At 41.6% G+C, this 20,538-nt stretch overlaps 1 protein-coding gene across 2 annotated transcripts in view; it reads left to right on the forward strand.

Annotated features, from left to right (window-relative positions):
- Positions 1–16,549, forward strand: part of PLCG2 (phospholipase C gamma 2) — a 221,437-nt gene extending 204,888 nt beyond the window's left edge. Inside the window, exons 33-34 of one of the 2 annotated variants that reach the window (XM_088449429.1) lie at positions 8,255–8,301; positions 13,637–16,549. In XM_088449429.1, coding sequence (XP_088305555.1) covers positions 8,255–8,300 — 46 coding nt within the window. In that variant the 3' untranslated portion in view covers position 8,301; positions 13,637–16,549. The remainder of the gene's footprint in view (positions 1–8,254; positions 8,302–13,636) is intronic. The other variant, XM_088449430.1, reaches the window with a different exon arrangement.
- The last annotated feature ends 3,989 nt before the right edge of the window (positions 16,550–20,538 follow it).

Raw genomic sequence — 20,538 nt, forward strand, 5'->3', positions numbered from 1 at the left:
TGTGCTGACTGCTGGGCGTTTTCTATAGTCCAGCGGATATTATTTAGCTATAACAGCCATCCTGTGTGCTTATATAATCATGTGACCATTTATACCACCCATTAGGGCATGTTACAGTTTTATCTGATTAGGATTTGCCCTGCTTTGGGTATATTGGTTGCATATATCTGCAGCTACTGTATAGGTGCCCATCCACTAGCAGATCAGGGAAAGACGGTACGATTACGACATCGTAATCGTACCGTCGTTCCCCTAGGGGGTGAGGTGCCTACACTGAACGATTGATCGTTCAGCGTAGGCACATCAATCATCCCCGAACATGGCCAATCTGTCGTTATCGGCAGATTGGACTGCATGTTCGGCCGATGATTGATGTCGGAAATGACCAGCGGGAGCGCACATCGCTGGTCGTTTACGACATTTGGATGCACGATTTGCAGCTGATTACTGAGCGACTGCACGATTACGATGTCGTAATCGTGCAATCGTACAGTGTAATCGGCTAGTGGATGGGCACCTTAAGTCCAGTCTCTGTGGCTCTGCCCAGTATTAGAAAGTGACATATCACAGTTTGAATTTCATCCCTTAGCTGTAAGAAGCTGGTGGGTGATAAGATCTGATAGTCGTGGGGCAGGGGTGATGTTAACTTTAAATTTAATTTAGGCTATTAGTGCTTCAAAAGGCCACCAAATTTATTTAGTATGAAAAGGCTTTGTGAAACATTCCTAATTGTACTACCCAAATCATTTAGTTCGACACTATTATGTTACCTCACTGTAAACTACTTTGTGCATGCTGAGACGTATAGTGCACCCACAGGCTGAGAGACAAAGATTGCCTTAGCTTGTGGCTGCAACTCGATGTTCTTGCACTTGTTACTACTCACAAGGGTTGGTGTCTTTCCTTTTTTGTCTATGGGCTGGTTTAGGTCTCCTTTCTCTTACATTTGATAGGGTCTGCTGTTTCCCTTCAGGCCCATGTTTGTAAAAGAGCAGGGCCGAGAATAGGGAAAAGGGGCGGGCGGGGACCAGAGTGTCATCGCTGAGCCCTTACCCAAAGTTTGCCATGGGGCTTGGTAACGTGAGTTCTGCCCGTCTTAGCACAGTATACCTTACCTGGTGGTGGTTACCCATTATTACAGCTATCCTTTTGCACTTGGTACTCAGAAGAATTGGTGTGTCTCCTTGGCTGTCTGTGGGATCTTTTTCAGATGCATTTGTTTAATATGTTTTTAATTCCAATATTTTATTGTTATTTAAAAGAAAAGTAGTTTTAGTTGGAGTTCATTAGGGATAATAGAAGGTAATTCAGATACTGGATCCGTTCAATACTGGTTATCCGTTAAATACCTGTTATCCTGAAAGGACAATAAATTGGAAAAACAAGAGCTGGACATTTGTATGCTAAACACTTTAAGGAGCAGAAGTTTAGGGGCAATGTGGAGAGCGATGGGTTATTTTTAATTGCAATTTATGGTGTTTCAAATCACGACACCTTACCCCCGTAAATTTGCTCCCTTACCCCCAATACATTAACTCCCTTACCTCCATACATTTACTTCCTTATTCCATATAGTCACATCCTTACCCTCATATATTTACTTTCTTATACTCATATATTTACTTCCTTATTCCTATACAGTCACTTCCTTATCCCCAGTCACTTCCTTATCACCATAGTCACTTCCTTATAAGCCAGTCACTTCCTTATACCCATTTACTTCCTTATCTCCATAGTCACTTCCTTATAAGCCAGTCACTTCCTTATACCCATTTACTTCCTTATCTCCATAGTCACTTCCTTATACCCATTTACTTCCTTATCACCATACAGTCACTTCCTTATACCCATTTACTTCCTTATCACCATGCAGTAACTTCCTTATACCCATTTACTTCCTTATCACCATACAGTCACTTCCTTATACCCATTTACTTCCTTATCACCATACTGTCACTTCCTTATCACCATGCAGTCACTTCCTTATACCCATTTACTTCCTTATCACCATACTGTCACTTCCTTATCACCATGCAGTCACTTCCTTATACCCATTTACTTCCTTATCTCCATAGTCACTTCCTTATACCCATTTACTTCCTTATCACCATACAGTCACTTCCTTATACCCATTTACTTCCTTATCACCATGCAGTAACTTCCTTATACCCATTTACTTCCTTATCACCATACAGTCACTTCCTTATCCCCATTTACTTCCTTATCACCATACAGTCACTTCCTTATCCCCATTTACTTCGTTATCACCATAGTCACTTCCTTATCCCCATTTACTTCCTTATCACATACGGTCACTTCCTTATCCCCATTTACTTCCTTATCACATACGGTCACTTCCTTATCCCCATTTACTTCCTTATCACCATACTGTCACTTCCTTATACTCATTTACTTCCTTATCACCATGCAGTCACCTCACTTCCTTATCACCATACAGTCACTTCCTTATACCCATTTACTTCCTTATCACCATACAGTCACTTCCTTATACCCATTTACTTCCTTATCACCATGCAGTAACTTCCTTATACCCATTTACTTCCTTATCACCATACAGTCACTTCCTTATCCGCATTTACTTCCTTATCACCATACAGTCACTTCCTTATCCCCATTTACTTCGTTATCACCATAGTCACTTCCTTATCCCCATTTACTTCCTTATCACATACGGTCACTTCCTTATCCCCATTTACTTCCTTATCACATACGGTCACTTCCTTATCCCCATTTACTTCCTTATCACCATACTGTCACTTCCTTATACTCATTTACTTCCTTATCACCATGCAGTCACCTCACTTCCTTATCACCATACAGTCACTTCCTTATACCCATTTACTTCCTTATCACCATACTGTCACTTCCTTATACCCATTTACTTCCTTATCACATACTGTCAATTCCTTATACCCATTTACTTCCTTATCACCATGCAGTCACTTCACTTCCTTATCACCATACTGTCTTTTCCTTATACCCATTTACTTCCTTATCCCCATACATTTACTTCATTATTCCCATAGTCACTTCCTTATCCGCATACTTTTACTTCATTATTCCCATAGTCACTTCCTTATCCCATACATTTACTTCATTATCCATTTTCTTTATCCCATAGTCACTTCCTTATCCCCATTTACTTCCTTATCACCATGCAGTCACTTCCTTATACCCATTGACTTATCACCATGCAGTCACTTCCTTATACCCATTTACCTCCTTATCACCATACTGTCACTTCCTTATACCCATTTACTTCCTTATCACCATAGTCACTTCCTTATACCCATTTACTTCCTTATCACCATACAGTAACTTCCTTATACCCATTTACTTCCTTATCACCATACAGTCACTTCCTTATCCCCATTTACTTCCTTATCACCATACAGTCACTTCCTTATCCCCATTTACTTCGTTATCACCATAGTCACTTCCTTATCCCCATTTACTTCCTTATCACATACGGTCACTTCCTTATCCCCATTTACTTCCTTATCACATACGGTCACTTCCTTATCCCCATTTACTTCCTTATCACCATACTGTCACTTCCTTATACTCATTTACTTCCTTATCACCATGCAGTCACCTCACTTCCTTATCACCATACAGTCACTTCCTTATACCCATTTACTTCCTTATCACCATACTGTCACTTCCTTATACCCATTTACTTCCTTATCACATACTGTCAATTCCTTATACCCATTTACTTCCTTATCACCATGCAGTCACTTCACTTCCTTATCACCATACTGTCTTTTCCTTATACCCATTTACTTCCTTATCCCCATACATTTACTTCATTATTCCCATAGTCACTTCCTTATCCGCATACTTTTACTTCATTATTCCCATAGTCACTTCCTTATCCCATACATTACTTCATTATCCATTTTCTTTATCCCATAGTCACTTCCTTATCCCCATTTACTTCCTTATCACCATGCAGTCACTTCCGTATACCCATTTACCTCCTTATCACCATACTGTCACTTCCTTATACCCATTTACTTCCTTATCACCATACTGTCACTTCCTTATCACCATGCAGTCACTTCCTTATACCCATTTACTTCCTTATCACCATGCAGTCACTTCCTTATACCCATTTACTTCCTTATCACCATACTGTCACTTCCTTATCACCATGCAGTCACTTCCTTATACCCATTTACTTCCTTATCACCATACGGTCAGTTCCTTATCCCCATTTACTTCCTTAGCACCATACAGTCACTTACTTATACCCATTTACTTCCTTATCACCATACTGTCACTTCCCTATCACCATGCAGTCACTTCCTTATACCCATTTACTTCCTTATCACCATGCAGTCATTTCCTTATACCCATTTACTTCCTTATCACCATGCAGTCACTTCCTTATACCCATTTACTTCCTTATCACCATGCAGTCACTTCCTTATACCCATTTACTTCCTTATCACCATACTGTCACTTCCTTATCACCATGCAGTCACTTCCTTATCCCCATTTACTTCCTTATCACCAGTCACTTCCTTATCACCATACGGTCAGTTCCTTATCCCCATTTACTTCCTTAGCACCATACTGTCACTTCCTTATCACCATGCAGTCACTTCCTTATACCCATTTACTTCCTTATCACCATGCAGTCACTTCCTTATACCCATTTACTTCCTTATCACCATGCAGTCACTTCCTTATACCCATTTACTTCCTTATCACCAGTCACTTCCTTATCACCATACGGTCAGTTCCTTATCCCCATTTACTTCCTTATCACCATGCAGTCACTTCCTTATACCCATTTACTTCCTTATCACCATACTGTCACTTCCTTATCACCATGCAGTCACTTCCTTATACCCATTTACTTCCTTATCATCATGCAGTCACTTCCTTATACCCATTTACTTCCTTATCACCAGTCACTTCCTTATCACCATACGGTCAGTTCCTTATCCCCATTTACTTCCTTAGCACCATACTGTCACTTCCTTATAACCATACAGTCACTTACTTATACCCATTTACTTCCTTATCACCATACTGTCACTTCCTTATCACCATACTGTCACTTCCTTATACCCATTTACTTCCTTATCACCATACTGTCACTTCCTTATCACCATGCAGTCACTTCCTTATACCCATTTACTTCCTTATCACCATGCAGTCACTTCCTTATACCCATTTACTTCCTTATCACCATACTGTCACTTCCTTATCACCATGCAGTCACTTCCTTATACCCATTTACTTCCTTATCACCAGTCACTTCCTTATCACCATACGGTCAGTTCCTTATCCCCATTTACTTCCTTAGCACCATACTGTCACTTCCTTATCACCATGCAGTCACTTCCTTATACCCATTTACTTCCTTATCACCATACTGTCACTTCCTTATCACCATGCAGTCACTTCCTTATACCCATTTACTTCCTTATCACCATGCAGTCACTTCCTTATACCCATTTACTTCCTTATCACCAGTCACTTCCTTATCACCATACGGTCAGTTCCTTATCCCCATTTACTTCCTTAGCACCATACTGTCACTTCCTTATAACCATACAGTCACTTACTTATCCCCATTTACTTCCTTATCACCAGTCACTTCCTTATCACCATACGGTCAGTTCCTTATCCCCATTTACTTCCTTAGCACCATACTGTCACTTCCTTATAACCATACAGTCACTTCCTTATCCCCATTTACTTCCTTATCACCAGTCACTTCCTTATCACCATACGGTCAGTTCCTTATCCCCATTTACTTCCTTAGCACCATACTGTCACTTCCTTATCCCATACATTTACTTCATTATCCATTTTCTTTATCCCATAGTCACTTCCTTATCCCCATTTACTTCCTTATCACCATGCAGTCACTTCCTTATACCCATTTACTTATCACCATGCAGTCACTTCCTTATCCCCATTTACTTCCTTATCACATAAGGTCACTTCCTTATACCCATTTACGTCCTTATCACCATGCAGTCACTTCCTTATCCCCATTTACTTCCTTATCACCATACAGTCACTTCCTTATCACCATAGTCACTTCCTTATTCCCATACATTTACTTAATTATTCCCATAGTCACTTCATTATCCCATACATTTACTTCATTATCCATTTTCTTTATCCCATAGTCACTTCCTTATCACCATGCAGTCACTTCCTTATACCCATTTACTTCCTTATCCCCATTTACTTCCTTATCACCATGCAGTCACTTCCTTATACCCATTTACTTATCACCATGCAGTCACTTCCTTATACCCATTTACCTCCTTATCACCATGCAGTCACTTCCTTATCCCCAATTACTTCCTCATCACCATACAGTCACTTCCTTATCCCCATTTACTTCCTTATCACCATAGTCACTTCCTTATCCCCATTTACTTCCTTATCACATACTGTCACTTCCTTATCCCCATTTACTTCCTTATCGCCAGTCACTTCCTTATCCCCATTTACTTCCTTATCACCATACAGTCACTTCCTTATCCCCATTTACTTCCTTATCACCATGCAGTCACTTCCTTATCCCCATTTACTTCCTTATCACCATGCAGTCACTTCCTTATCCCCATTTACTTCCTTATCACCAGTCACTTCCTTATCGCCATACAGTCACTTCCTTATCACCATACAGTCACTTCCTTATCCCCATTTACTTCCTTATCACCAGTCACCTTATCGCCATACAGTCACTTCCTTATCCCCATTTACTTCCTTATCACCATGCAGTCACTTCCTTATCCCCATTTACTTCCTTATCACCAGTCACTTCCTTATCACCATACAGTCACTTCCTTATCCCCATTTACTTCCTTATCAACAGTCACCTTATTGCCATACAGTCACTTCCTTATACCCATACATTTAGTTATTTATCCATTTACTTCCTTATCTCACACATTCACTTCTCTTTAATGCAGTGCTTCATGTAACCTGACCGGTCAGTCCAAAGGATCCAATGGTCCAGCGATGAGACCTTCTCTCCTACCACTGCCAGATCTCTATCTTTTTTTAAATACTGTAGCTGCGGTGTCTCCATTTCCTCTGTTTACATGAAAGGAAGGTTTCATTGGTGAAGAATAGACAACACACAAAGCTGTCCGAGTTATTAAGAGAACGTGGAGTGTAGAGCCTTTGGGGTGACCTGCATTATTACTCCCACGCTGCTAACATAGGTCTAACACTAGTAAGTAAAACGTGTTTCCCCTTATAGACTGCCATCTTACACTATCTAGCGACCACCAGGGTGGAATTCTCCTTTATACAAATATACAACAATAAGAGTGGTTGTGACAAAAGCATTGCCCCTAACTTTCCAAAGCTTTGGGGACATCAAATCATATTAAAGATTTATGGACATTTAGGGTACTGTGTCAAGAATAAATGTCTGACAAAGGGGCCTAATGCATGATAACTGCCCAGGGTTAGTGGTTTATTTAATCTGACACTTATGTATCAAAGGAACAAACTAAGAGTTTTTAATGGGGTGCCCTTCATACTTTTTCTAGCGGATCACATGCCAAGGTACATCCTGCACGTAAAAAAACCTGGCAATGTTATTATTAGCAATAATGGTATACAATGGAATGTCTGATAATACTGCGGTATCTACCCCTTTAAACACGAAACTGTCTGGTTTACAAATGTACAGTGTTTACAGATTAGCCACCTACCCCCATTCCCCCCTCGCCCTTTGGAAAAGGCCGGGCAAGCACTAAATCTCTATGATACAATGTGTTCTTACCTACAGCACAAGGAGCATGTATTGTCCCACAGGACAGCCCCACCAATATCCAGTTTGCATTATGCCTTAGGCAAAGTGGCTGCATGCTCAATAAATAGTGCTGATTTTCTGTTCATTGATATAGATTTTGTAATTGGGCTTTAGTCTAAATTTACTGTTAAGTCTGTGTCAGATCAGTTAAACATGTACACAATTCCAAACATGACCTTATCCAATAAATGCCCCCAACCCCATTGCTATCTCTTGGCATATGGAATATATAGGGTGTTTATATCAGAAACTATGATCTATACTCTGGTTACTACCAAGCACCCATGTACTGTATCAGTATTCAGCGAGTTGTATTTTGTTCTTGCTATATGTTTGCTGCAAACCGGTTTACAAAAGAGACCGCCTTACATTCAATATACAATAATATAATAATTGTCAGAATTATTCCTTATCTCTCTCTTATTACAGACCAGGGCACCGCAAGTTCAGTCCTCAAGGGCAGCCTGATTTCTAAGGTAACACACCTAAGAAAGATTTGTGCTCCGGTAAAGTTACAGTAGTAAAGCTTGATCAATAGTTTGTCCGTATCACATGCAATTAGGAGTTTCCAACCCTTTAAGAGGACATAAACCTAATGAAACACTTTTTAGTAGAATGCATTTATACACTTAGCTGTATTATTATCTTTTTTTATAGTTCTCTGCGGAGTTTCGTTATGCAGAATGCTGCTATATTTCTGCAAGAGCCGCCCACTTAAGCTGTCCATATATGGGTGCAGCCCAATGTGACAGACCCAACCGTTCGGCACATGGATCAACTGGTGGGAATCTATCCTTCACAATTAGGACCTTATCTAGAGGTGGACGTCATTGTAATGCGAGTGCGTTTTGTTCACAGCGCGTCTTTGTTATTAATACTGCAGCCAATCGGCTTCCTGCAGACACACCCACTGGCTGCTGTGCTAATAATTTGGCGGTGCATATAAAGATGCACCATCGGATATCACACCAGCCCTTATGGAGGTGCAGAATGTCAGTCCGAACATGGCGCCAGTGTAACTGCAACAAGAGAAAGTCTGTCTAGCCAATCCTGTTACCTCCCAGGGTCGCCTACCTAAATCGCCTCTCTCTACATCGGAATTTGTTCTGCGACTCACGGCGGTAACCATCGGGACGCATGCGCCTGTGTGACCAGACTAAAAAAACAGCAGCTTGCGTCTGAATCACCACTGCGTCCGCCTCTGAAAATTTGTCACCGGGGGGGTCTTACAGTTGAAACTTGGGTAACTTGCATGTTTCCATGCAACCCATCCTAAGGGCCCCCATTTATTAACGACACCTAACCCCCCTTAGCGCTCGCATCCTTTCTGTATTTAACAAACAGCGGTAATCTAAGATTACTCCTGTGTCTCACAGCATCGTTCTCGCCATCTTTAGATGGCGAAAGCGATGCGGTCCCCATTGATGGCATTGGGGACTCGGTGCTGCCCTTCCGGCTTCAGTGAAACCTTCCAGGCACTGCCGTGCCCCCGCCGGGTGAATGTGTCCTGCACATGCGCAGACGGGCCATCGCGATGCGCATTACACAGGAGCGGAGGACCTCGCCAACACGGAGGACTTCGCTGGACCTCGTCTGAAGGGCAAGTATTGATAGATACCAGTGCCATTTTCCTTTGTATCACAGTGATACTAAATGAAAACTGTTAATAAATGGGGCCCTAAATGCTACAAGAGCACTAACTTTCCAAGGGGCCAGCTTATATAACACAGTACGGTTAACACCGCAGTTAGGTGTAACCTTTGTACAAAAACCCAGCAACCAATCAGACACTGGCTTTTATTGTTTGCCGATAAAAGCCGATTGGTTAATGTGGTTAGAAATATTCATAAATACAATGTTAGTAAATTGATAGATGTCTTTTACTTCAAGTTTTAATGTTTATGTTTAATTCCATATTAAGTATTTCCACATCTACTTTAATCATCTTAATTCTAAGTGGTTTTTTTGTTATTGAAATATACAATATCAGTATTATTAGTAAGCTAAAGACGTTATTAGGATCAGTCCAAAGTAGCAAACCGAGACGTTTTGTTGTGGAATAACATGAACTTGTAGGATACTTCACAGCAAAACGCGTTAGTTATGCTACAGTGAGATAACCATTGGACCAAGGTCTACAACATCCTCAGCTTATCAATTACATCATAACTATACGATGATCATCTTGCAAATCAGGTCATTTCTAGTAATTTGTGGGTTGTTTTTATGGATCTGTGCGTTACAGACAGGAGTAGAATGATAGCTACTTTCTTATGAGTTCCAAGTGCAAATTTCTGGACGTGAACTGTGAAGTTAAGAGATGGACTAGATCAGTTGTTCTTAACAAGTCTTCAAATAATGTCTAGCAACTCAGTTATAAACCAACTATGCTCTTCATACTATGGGTAGAAAAAAAAAATATCCGGACGCGTTTCACCTGCCCTAAAATGGTTCCTTCTCCTATGTTTATGACATGATCTAAGGGAATGAACCAATAATACCCGTTGAGCCTGAATAGAGACACATTAGCGTTTATTTAATAAACATGCTGTAACCAATACTAGCTTACATTAGACTGACTACATTCGACTTCTAAAAGCTGCAATTTGATTGGCTGCTGTGGCCAAACACACTATATGTATAATGCCTAGGAAGCCTGATATGTATATATGTATGTATGCATGTATGAATGAGAGGACACCCCGGGAAGCTTGACGTCCACATAATTAATATCTTTCCAAAATGTATAGCTTTATGTTTAGCTCTAAATCACACCATTTCAGACTATTTGAAATGAAGTTGAATTGAAGTTGTGATCGTTGGGGGGGGGGGGGGGAGATATTTCCCTGTACAAAGCACACTTCCTGTCAGTCATCACATACTAGCCCTGATTCAGAGCCGGACGCTCTGACAGAGCGCTCGCTCTGAATCAGGGCCGTCCCTCCTTCATTTTGGAGCGGCCTCCCGGCCGCTCGCATAGCTGTGGGTGACCACCCACAGCTATAGCGAGCGGCCATGATGATGATCGCGATGGTCATGACCATCGCGACCATCGGGCTTGCGACGAGACCCTGCGGTAGGGTCTCGCTGCCGCAAGCCCAGGAGTGCTTTTGGCTCTATCAGAGCCAAAATCACTCCCACTGACATCACTAGTGATGTCGGTGAGGCCGGACCCAGACGGTAGGCGTTCCCATGGCCCTCGGCACGCCCACCAAAGGAGGCGTGCTGTCAATCACCATCGACAGCACGCCCCCTTTGGTGCAAGACCCTTAACGACGGCTTGGCCATCGTTATTCGGGTCTCGCGCATGCGCACCATCAACCTGCTTGCGAGCGGGTCTGAATCAGGCCCACAGTCCGCTACAGCAAACTTATTCAACAGCTTGCAAAGTAAATGTATAGGATCTCTTTTATATGAGGATACTGCTAGATGCAGAACCTGGAAGCCCTTATTGCTGTAACTGTGATTAGCCAAGTTAATAATATAAATGTAATAAATAAAAAAAAAAAAAAAACTAATTAGTTCTGAAGCAGATGCCTTGGAGTTATTGAAAGTTGAAGCCTTGGTTACCAAACAGGAATAAAACAGATTAGCGATTTGCTTTATTGCCACCTCTTGCTTCTGTATCCTTTCCCTTTTTGTTCTGTGCATTTCTTTTTTAAATAGTAATTATTATTAATTTACAACTGCAGCTGTGCCGTTATAACGCGCTCTCTTTAATAAATATATCCCCTTCTGCTCATCTTTTCTTTATTTATTCCACTGCACCATATGTCTTTCCTCTAATGAATGTGTAAAAACCTAATTACATCTGATAGGAGATAAAATGTTACTCCTAATTCTGCAAGTTCAGGCTGGTCTTTGCGCAGTGCGTACCGCTCAGCCGCTCACTGGTCACGCAATGTCACCAGCAGCACGCACTGCCGTACTGTGACTGGAGGTTACTAGCATAAAACGCTAATGATACTATGACAAATGAATTAACCAGGTTTACAATTAGTCACCTGGAAAAAGGAACAATAATATGTCAAGGGTTTAAGGGCACTCTAGCCCCATTTCCTACAAGATACCTTAATACATTGGCCCTTACGTAATAGCCTGCGAGTAGCAGGAACAGGCATGATTTAGCCCATAGATTTAAAGCAGCAATCATTTAAATAGCAAAACCTCCCGCTGGCTTATGTGATATGCAGCTGAATCTGAAGCTGCAGCATGGGATCACTCTGCGTGACCATCAGTCATCTGGGCGACCTTCAGGGTACTCAGAACTGCCGGTGTTTTCACAAAGCTGAAACGGAGTACAAAGACGCCCCCGTTTTCTGAGATGCTGCTGCCTGGTGCCATCCCCAAACTGAGTGACAGGCTACAGCGTCCGGGCACTGCGAGCGATCTTGCAGGAGGGTCCTGCGCATCTGCAGAACTCGAAACATCGCCTATTCAAAGATGTACGCAAAACCAATGGTCATATAAAAGCACAAAACAATTATAATAAAGTACAAAACACACCTGTTTTGCATGTGCCATTTTATATCCCTTCGGCTCAGTTTCAGCAAGGGCACCTGGATTTCACCAAGACACAGAGGGCCTGATTCAGACCTGCTCGCTAGGATGCGATCGCTCGTAGCTGGCCGATATTTGCATTCTGCGCATGCATCACATTGCGAGTGCGCGTAACCACTGCGACAGACCGGGAAGTGCTCGCTCGCTCAGCATAGGCAGCCCAGTTGAATGAGTGACAAATTTTCTATTTTGGGGTGCAAACGTGGGGAAACCACTCAGGACCCTTGGGACAGCCCCCCAAAAGGACAACTGTGTAAAAAAATCTGGGGAAAAAAAAAAAAACATAACACCCCCAAAAAAGTGCTTTCATTTTGGGGGGCCAAGCATAAAAACTAGTGAAATAGCCTTCTTAGGGGTCTGCAAGGATGGGTCAGGTGTTTTTAGGATTGCAGGTGCATGCAACAGGTGCGTTTTTCATGTTTTTTTAAACTTCACTTTAGAGACATAAAAACATGCTTGCACCCATTTTCAAGTACCCCAAATTTGATTGGACTACTTATTTTCACCAAAAAATACTGCTTTATGCCATTCTTCACCACTTTAACAAAAGATGCTAATAACAAGGATTTAAAACAACTTCAGTACCCCAAATAGTTTTATAATGGCTATTGGAACACTTCTACATTGTTCCCCAAGGTTAGTGCATCTTTTTGGGGGGTTCGGTCTGATTTCCCCTATTCTGACAGTACTTTCCGCCTGTTCTGCATTCGCCTGGTTAGTAATTGAATAGGGCGAAAAGCGGGGACGCACACGACAAGTTTTTGCATCCAAACACGCGATGTAGGCGAAAAGTCGGGCAGGCGGAACTTTCTCGCCGATGCAAAACTAATGGAATACCGCCCTAAATCGCAACGTGCATCTGCATCTGTGTACGAACTGCTACAATGTAGCGAAGCAGCTTTTTTTCATTCCAAGTCCGGTTGTAGCTCAGATACAGACTCAGGTGCGCACAGATACAGGGGTCGCATAGCAAATGAAAAACAGTCTGCTCGAAAGATGCTAGCAGAGAAGGACCGGACCTGACGGCTCACTCACGCCAGTCGCACTGCGTGTCATATTGAGGCTAGATATATCGGGAAACATCTGTATGTAGCCATGTTCTTTCAGGTAGATCTCCACAGTAAGCTTGTTTAGTTTTCTCCAGTCCTCAGTTACCCTCAGTATCCTCCATAAAGTGGGTATAAAGTCATATTCCCTTTTGGGCGTAAGTTTTTTCTGTATTAATAATATTTTATTTTCTTTCTTTTAAAGGTTAGAAGTGAAACGTATAAGTAACAGCAGATTTTACTCATAACGGAAGCTTGATATTTAACTGTAGTCGTTTACCTTATCCTGGAACATGGGGTTTGTCTCCAACGCGAGAAACATTTCAAGATTGTTTATAAACAGACGACCATTATTTAGCCATGGATACTTCTTAAAGCGTCTAAAAAATGGCTACCATGAACTATTACTGTAGCATACGGTTTGCAACGCTGGAGACTTTTGCTGCTGTGTTTTTAAAATACAAGTGAGGGGAGATTCAGAATCTCCTGGAATGTCGAAGACTTTGAAGACCTAACGTACGGTCACGTGTTGGATTTGCGTGAGATCTTACATGGATTCCTTGGTTTGTTTTAGATGCCTGTACTTGTTCCTTCTAGAATGGCGCTGTCCTGGCACTGGCGTAAGATAGATACTGGCATAGATACTGCCTGGGCCGTGGAGGGCCCAGTTCCACTCTGCGGTATCTTCGGTCATCAGGAAACTCTATGTGCCCTTTGCCGTTTAACCATCAACATCGTAACTGCCTCCAAATTTAAACAGCGGTCAGAATGGAGAACAGGTTTGTCCCTCCCTAGAAATCTTTGGGGCACCAAAATAAAGTTTGACACATGGCTATTAAGTGGACAGGCCTGGTCCGGAACGTTGCTGGAGATATAACCGCGATTTAATTAGTGATAATGTGATGTACTTGAACTGTGCATGTAAATGGATTATAGTTTATAACGGTTTCATCAATGTCTCATAGAATATATTATTACTTGTAAGACTTTTCTTAACTTGTTTGCATATTTGTCATTTTAGTGCCTTAAAAGTGGAGAAAAGAGTGTTATTACCATTTTTACAAGTTTTACTTGGTGCTGTTCATTATGATTTTATAAATGAGTATATATTTAATCCCAAATCAACCTTATGCTGTACTCCCATGTCTATACAACTGGCTGAAGTTAGTGCCAATACAATCATTACAGCACTCATTCAATATACTAGTTACAAATTGCAAAAGAAAAAAGGTTCAGAAGGCCACCAATGAGCCAAATTGTGGTTTCCTCACACCTCAGTTTATTGTGAATACTGAACACGTGGCACATGATATAGCAAAAGTATGTTATACATTTAAAAAATACATTTAAGGTATAATTATGTCATTATTCGGCTTACCTCAGATCAGAACAATGGTTAGTCCATACAGCTTAATATTAAACTAATGGTAAAATCTTTCCTATCCCCATAGCAGCCTATAACTTGCCTGGAACCAGTGACATCAATGTGGTGTGGTCTGGCTTCTATTCATGAGGTACTCTCTCCTAGTAACTGGATAGGCCGCATCCACATGAATATTAGTTAAGCTGACAAAATGGCTGCCACAGCATTGTAGACAACTCCATTTTAAATTCAGATTCAAAATTCCAACAAGGAAGTAAGGAAAGTGAAAATGAATGCGAGATTTAGCTCAATTAAACAAAAGATGCCGATACATATAACTTCCAAAATAGATCTTCTGCAACACCATCAGCCATCTGAGCTGAGGTTACTTAGATTGGTCCTCGCAGCTCCGTTGCTGAAGCAGGGAAGTCTGTATTGGAAGACGCAGACCATGGTCTTGGCACTCCAGAACGGAGGCCGGCACCGCTCCACGGTGGGTGGGGCAATGTGCAGACGCGTTGTTTGCAAACCATCGCGTTTGCATACATTCCTGAATGAGAGCCAAAGACTCAACCATCGGTCACACATCGGCTGATTGTTGAACTTCTGAGTAACTCAGAATGGCCTTCAGAACGGTGACCCAGGGTCTTTACAACTACCTATGGGATCGCAGTCGCAGGCTGAGACATGTCCCGAGAACGGCTGCATTGGAGTCGCCACCTCCCCGTTGCCTCCCACAAATGGTCTCTGCTTGCCAATCACTTTGCGAATACATCCTCACTGTGACCACCCTCGCAAGGCCATTGCAGCACATGCGCAGTGAGACTTATACGTATGCGCAGTATAAAAAACCATGATCCAACGGCGTCAACATTGCCATTACCTCAGTCCCTGAATCAGGCCCCATGGTAAGAACCAGATCAATGATGCACGTAATGTTCCCTGCAGAGCCGTAACTAGACTTTTTGGTGTTCTGTGCCAGAGAAAGTATTGACTCCCCCCCTCCTCCCATTTTTTAAATAGGGACATAAGATAGTGCACCTGAAAAAGGGCCATGGCCTCCTGGGGAAGGACCAGGGAAGAGATAGGGGAGGCCAGGAGATGCTGGGGATAAAAGAAGAGGAAGCTACAAGTGTGAATGAAAATAAACAGGACAATTGACAGGCCCAAACAGCGCCCTCTGCCCTGCGGTGCCCTGTGCCACGGCACTAGTCGCACTAGTTACGGCGCTGGTCCCCTGTACTCTTGGTCAAATGATCTCACACGTGCAGCTATTGGAGGTTTTGCTCAACCCTGCCATTAGATTGAGGTTGACACGTTCATGGACTTGTCATGCCAGACCTAATTCAATGGATTACATATTTGCATAGGGGTTTTACGCCTCAAAAAAATGCCAGAAAGACAAGAATTCCAAATTACACCAAGTGACCACGCAGCCTCTTCCACCATGTAATCTACAGCAGGCTCAGCTGGAAATGGAGTATAGAACAAAAAAACACAATCACACTCATTTGAATGAAGGTTTCCGTGTTGTCTAGGAATGTCTGCCGTGGATAGCTCTTTCGGTTGGTTTGGTGTATTAGTCACTATGGGCCTCATTTATCAACGAATTTGATCATCCACTCGTTGTATATGACAGTTAGGAGCTGATTGGCTGAAGCACAATTATCATACGCAACAAGTTTTATCACTCATTGTAGATGCTAAAACTTGTTGATAAATAGTATATATATATATATATATATTTTTTTTTTTTTTTTACACACATACACACACACGTGTGCTTTTCCCTTTTTTTTTTTTATATTTAATCCGTGCAAATGAACGTCAAACACATATTTTATATAACTACAGACCATGCAGCCAGATCTATTACTTGGATAGCACTTACACAAAACCAGCCCTGTTGTATCCAGCATGAATTGCCAGGTCTAACAAACGAATGTACAGTAAATATAAAATGTCACCTTTCACAACTTGCTATGCCGCTGGGCAAATGAGAGGATGAAGGATAATTTATTCTATTTTTTTTGTAGTTACATGTATTCTAACAGTATGTTTTCCCTTTCATACTCGCCAAAATGTCCCACATGTGCCTTATAAATAGAGGTATTTGTGAAAGGATGTAATAATAATAAAAAAAACCCACATGATTTTTAAGTTAACATTGTCAACTGTTTTGTCAACTTACCTAGACAATAACTTCGCCTATGTGATTTATCGTCTATATTTTTAATAAAGGTTTGCAGTGATTGCGTGTCTGTGCCATTCATTGTTTTATTTACCTGTTCTAGGTTATGTGAAATAAGCGTTAATAACTGCTACAGTAATTACAACACTTTTATTGCAGCATTATTTATGATAGAATTGTACTTAAAATTATTAATGGCTTGTGTGAAATTTTGGGTTAGGCACCCACCCGGGAGGTTAGGGTTAATAACCCCTGGGGGGGGGGGGGGGGGGACTTAGGTTTAGGCGGCAGGGAGGAGGGGGTTAGGTTTAGGCACTTAGAGGGGGGATTAGGGATAGGCACTTGGGGGGGGTGGTTAGGGTTAGGCACCCCTAAGTGAGGGATAGGGGGTTAGAAATAGGCTAGTGAATACTTACCTTCGACGATCGGGATTTCCTCCTCTGCCGGGATGCTGCTGTCGGGATTCCAACCGCCGGGGAGGGGTCCGGTGGTAAATCATACCGATTCCACTGCAGGAAATACAATTCTCATTTAATTATTTAAGGGGCGAGCAAGGGTTCTGTTCAACTACTTTTAGTATGAAAAATGCTTTCACATCTTATGTGTGTATGACACTCCATTACATTCTGATATTGTGCACAAACAGGAATATGCAAGCTTTGCATTGGCTACTAACATTATCAAGCTGCATCTCTTACGTCAGCGCCCTAGCAATGCTCAGAGGCGGCACAACCCAATCCCGGCGCATGTGATGTTATGATGTCACACAAATTCCCGGGGAGCAGGAAGAAAGGTGCCGGGCAAAGGCCTAAGGTACCCTGGTGCAGTCAGGGCAGCCTGGGACCATGTTGTGCCCTTGTTAGCGCCTGCTCTACATTATCGCTATGCGTATTTGTAGACCTGGCACAAACGATTCCAATGCTAAATTGGGCACAATATAATTAACTTGTAAAAGACAAAATATTTTATGTATTGTTTTAGTATAATGCGTCTGAGGACTTTGGTTAGTCTAAAAGCGATACAAAATTATACTGTCTTATTGTCAAAACTAGTGCAAAAAAGACCCCAGCAATTCTCAACTACTGTAAATATTTACACATTTTGGAAAAAAATAAAAAAAAAACATTTAGGTTCATTTGAGCTTTCAATACGTTACATATTGTAAACTACTATTAATGTTTTATCAGTTTTTTAAAGAAGTGACTACATTAAAGTCTGAACTGGTTAGCATTTTCCTTTATTTTATTTTTGATAAAAACCAGATAAAAAAACAATCCCTTCCCACTGCCTAGACAAGGGTGGGCTTTCACCATTTCCAAATATACATGGAATACACATTTGCAAGTAATCATTAATAACATTACATGTAAAGGATTGCTTAGCTGGAATATATGAAATTACATATATTATTTTGCTGAAAATTATGCAGCGATTTGAATAAAAAAAAAGAAAAGAAAAAAATAAATCAGAAAAGATTTGTAAGCTAAATAGGAAATGTAGAAGTTGAGCAGTACTTACAATACAGTGATGATTTTCTGTTATTTTTACTTAATCAGTAGTAAAAAAAAAAAAAAAGTAGAATATAATCAAGAAATTATTCCTGTACAATACAAAGATTATTTAGGTAAAAATATAAAATATATTGCATAGGGAGCTGCTTCTTAAAAATAAAGCTCTGGCAAACTAATGGGGCACAAGCTGTGATTTTGACTTTTTTTTTTTTTAAAAGCAAAACCAAACCTGCAGTTTTACAGACTCCTAGACTTACATTTCCCACAGAGAATATAAACCGCTGTATACACATTTCCTGAGCTTGAATATTTACAAAGTGCGATGCATGCATTAAAATTATGGAATCTCTGAAGTAGAGATGCTCTGGTTCTAAATCCTATTTAAAAGTGGCCAAAAAGTTCTAATATTTGCATACATTTTGAAACTTTTTGAGAGTCTGATTGATTCAAATTAGAATTCAGTCAACTTGAGGTTTGATGAATCCCGGCCAACACTTCTACCAATCCCAAGACAGCTAAGCCGGGGAAGCGGAACAGGAAGTATGAGCCAGGATTCAGTGCCTACAAACAACATTATGGATGACACATGTTTCAGCTTGTGCTTAACGTGTGGTGAATTCTGTAGGTAGCTAGCTCTCCGGCTCACAGGTTTGCTCCTTCCATCGTACCATGTTCCTCAGTTAACATTAACATCAACCAGCCTGATCACATGATGAACATGTCCAATAGAAGACAACACTCGGGGAAACCTTAGCGTAATGTTACAGAATTACACTATAGATAAATGAGGACATTAGTAACAGAAAAGGCACCTTGCTAACAATAAGGCTAATTTATAAATGTGCATAAGCTGAGCATAAATACTGATTTTGTTACATGCTCGGTTTTATGTACTTACACCCATTATTTCATTTTCTAAAAGCTACGCACATTCATTTTGCTCCTTCCATTTGCCACTAAGGAAAAGCACCTTAAAGCTGCATACACACGTAAAGATTTTCCGTCCAACCATCCAACTAGTTGATTGGTTGGAATGAAAATCTGGTAAGGGATGAAAGCAAATGACAATCAGCAATTTGCTCCCAAACGCCGGAAAATGGCCAAAAACTGTTTGTCACCGCCAGGGTATTTCAGCATGGCGCTAGGCGAGTGTTACATGTGAGGTCATTGTGGCGCGGGCTGTCTGGTGGCGGAGCTGGTGTCTGGCGGGGGGCTTTGGCTGCACGGGTTGTTGTGCGGGCCTGTTGTCACTCTGCGCTGGTAAGGCCTGGTGGCGTCTCCATTCCGTTTGGCATGGGCGCCGCCATCTTGCCTTCTGGCCATGTGATGCGGCTGGCCAATCCTGGTGAGTCACATGTTCCCTCCGGCCAGTAACAGCACGGCATGGGGTATTTAGGAAGGGTCAGTGCCTTCCTTCTTTGCCAGTGCAACGTGTATCTCAGCCTAGCTGAGAGGGAGTTCTCTGTGCTTATCCTGTTCCTGTGAATTCGCTGTCTGCCAGTCTGCCTGTCAGCTCCTAGCTCCCAGTGGACTACCCCGCTTCCTCCATCACCCTTGCCCATACCTGAGTCTGCTGACATCCTGCGCTTCAGTTCACTACCTGCATACCTGGCTTGATTATTTTCAGTTCACTACCTGCACACCTGGACAGCTCTAATGGTTTCTACTTGGACATTAACCCTTTTACTCCCACCACAGAACTCTTGTGCACATTTATATATTCCTGGACTTTTATTTACTGCCACATTATATGTCTACTCAAGCACTTATTAAAAATCCTAGTTTTATTTTCAAATATGCTTCTGTGATCGCTCCTGCTACCACCCCAGGTCCACAAACAACCCAGAACATAACACTGTTGTTTGAACAAAGTGTTTAGATCAAACATTTAACAAACTTGTCTGACGACCATTTTCATCTGTTTTCTGGCATTTAGGAGCAAATTGCTGATCACCAGTTACTCCCATACGTTACCAGATTTTCATTCCAACCAATCAACTAGTTAGATGGTTGGACAGAAAATCTTTACGTGTGTATGCAGC

The sequence above is a fragment of the Taudactylus pleione genome, unplaced genomic scaffold (assembly GCF_031769625.1).
Source record: "Taudactylus pleione unplaced genomic scaffold, aTauple2 ptg000484l, whole genome shotgun sequence".
Classification (NCBI taxonomy): domain Eukaryota; kingdom Metazoa; phylum Chordata; class Amphibia; order Anura; family Myobatrachidae; genus Taudactylus; species Taudactylus pleione.